Raw genomic sequence first — 2,416 nt, forward strand, 5'->3', positions numbered from 1 at the left:
ATTGACCTCCATCTTGAATGGTTGATACTCTGCGTTTGTAAGATGTTTCTTCTTGGCGAACAAGTTGTCACTAATCCCTTTTAAAGCGTCACCTACTTTCCTCCTCTTGACCTACTCCTCTAAGGCTTCCCCCACTGTTTGGGATGTCATTGCTCTCTTCTAGTTGAGGTTAAGATCCAAGTCTTCTTTCTCCCTTGTGAGCCTACCAAGATTAGATTGGAGATCAACATTCTCTTTCTCTAAGTTCTTTATAGTCTCCTTGAGTTTCCGAACCTCAGAGGTAGGAACAACTGTAAGCACAGGCTATTGAACGTTCATAGATTGCTCAAACGAAAACGACAACATAATTTATTCAACCATGTCCCTGACCCACTACATATAAGCTTCATTGGCAATGCAATTCTTCTTCCCTAACTCATACCTTCCTTGAATATGAACCTCTCTCCAAGCTCTAACGATCTTCTTTAGTATCTCTAGATTGTCAACCCCTTCATACAAAACAAACTCCTCTACATGCTCAGGATCTGGCTTATGCATCAACGGGTAACCCAACTGACGTAATGCCAACCTCGGATTATAGTTAACTCCACCCTTTGTACCTATGAGGGGCACATTGGGGAAATTACCATAATTAAGGATAAGCTTGACATCATCATAAGCTCTGGAGTACCATAGAATATCTTCAGCATTCAGAGACATGATCCTCTGAGACCACTTGAGATTGTCCTTGTTCTCGATGAAAGGACCATTATTAGAAAGGTGAGAAATAAACCACTTATACAGCAGAGGCACACAACACACAATAATACCCTTCTTTTGAGTCCTTACATGAATAGAGTAGTAAGTGTCAGCAAGTAGCGTAGGAACCAGATTCTTGGACAAGAAGATGTGAATAGATGTAAGGTCCACAAAGTCTTCCATACTAGGAAATAACACAATCCCATAGAGGAGAAAAGAGAAAACATCTTTGAAAGTATTCCAACTCCCAACATCAGCAAAGGCAATGGCTTTCTCTACCAAAAACATCAGAGTAAAACCATGAGTTCCACCTTTTGGCTTAATGTTGAGCTCCACTTCCTTCTTTTCCAAATTCAAAGCTTTGGCTAAAAGATGAAACTTAGATAGTTCCTTGGTACTTACAAAAGGAGCCCAATCCTTAATTCCAACCTCTAATATATGCGAGTATTCTTCCAACATTGAAGCCAACTGATAATCCTGAAAAGTGAAACACCTCATGGGAGGGTCATAAAACTGCACCAGAGTATGGACTGCTATAATGTTCACTTCAGTGTTGAGAATACCTAGGAGATTCCTATAGGCCTTCTTGAAATATTCTCTGTGATCCAAAACCAAACGAGTTCCCAATCCCTTCAAAGCCTTCAACTAAGGTTCCACAAACTTGTAACTGAACATACCTTTCCTGCCATGGTTCATGCTATCTCTGAGTACTCGATAATAGACTAGGCTCTAGGATTCCCTGGAAATGCATATGCAAAAAGGGTTATATGATGTAATGATGATTATGATATGCAAATGATATGCAATAGCATGGCACATTCTGGATAATCTGAACACTCTGCTTGATGTAGGTTCTAAGGTTCAATGTCACACGAAAAACATGGTATGTAGGAGCTTGGTTTCCTGCAAAAACCCAATATCCCACTCACAGGTGTGTACTAGTCTTCAAAGTGATCCCTAAAAATCTTCCCAGAGTCATGGAATCAAATGTAAATACTCTTCCATGGTGAATTCTCACAAGAAAAAGTACCCCCAAGTGAATCTAGTCTTGGTGCGCGTCTCGTGCCAACCCAACGCATGAAACGCATGTCAACACGGCTATCTATGAGTCTATCATGTGTGTATACTCAAGCTCAGGTGTAGAGCTTCTCTCAAGTAACATCATCCCCACCCAACAATAGCAAAATATAGATATCCAGAATGGGTTAGAAAATGAATATTCGAAAGCAATAAAATAACTCCACTAAACAAACATGAAGATAAAGGCAGGCAGAAATTAAAATAAACACCAAAACAAATAAGAAATCAAACAAAACTAGGCTCGACTCCTTCTAGCAACTAGGTATTACTCCCCAGCAGAGTAGCCAGCTGAAGTCGGGTGAAATATACCCGAACGCATCGCACGATCGAACGTACAATAGAGTCACCACCAAACTTTATTTATCCCAAAAGAGGGAAGGGAAGATATTGATAAAACCTATGGGGAACATAGAAATGGGTAAGGAAGTTAGTTATGCAAGGGGAAAGTATTAGTACCCCTCACATCCACGGTACTCCATGGGAACCGTTTCGAACGTTCTTGCTTGGATGCATGTTGCTATCTTCACCTACCTTCAAAATAGAAAATGGGTTAGAAAAAGAGTGCTCGAGGAGGATTGGGCCCCTCATGCATACGTAT

The 2,416-nt window shown here is 40.6% G+C and overlaps 1 protein-coding gene across 1 annotated transcript; it reads right to left on the minus strand.

Annotated features, from left to right (window-relative positions):
* Positions 1-372: 372 nt before the first annotated feature.
* On the minus strand, positions 373-1,427 carry LOC127123263 (uncharacterized). Its single transcript, XM_051053499.1, has 2 exons — positions 1,416-1,427; positions 373-1,215 (listed from the first exon to the last, which is right to left on the minus strand). The coding sequence occupies exons 1-2, from the start codon at positions 1,425-1,427 to the stop codon at positions 373-375; spliced, it is 855 nt and encodes a 284-aa protein (XP_050909456.1).
* Between the last annotated feature and the right edge of the window lie 989 nt (positions 1,428-2,416).

Source organism: Lathyrus oleraceus, chromosome 2, assembly GCF_024323335.1.
Source record: "Lathyrus oleraceus cultivar Zhongwan6 chromosome 2, CAAS_Psat_ZW6_1.0, whole genome shotgun sequence".
Lineage (NCBI taxonomy): Eukaryota > Viridiplantae > Streptophyta > Magnoliopsida > Fabales > Fabaceae > Lathyrus > Lathyrus oleraceus.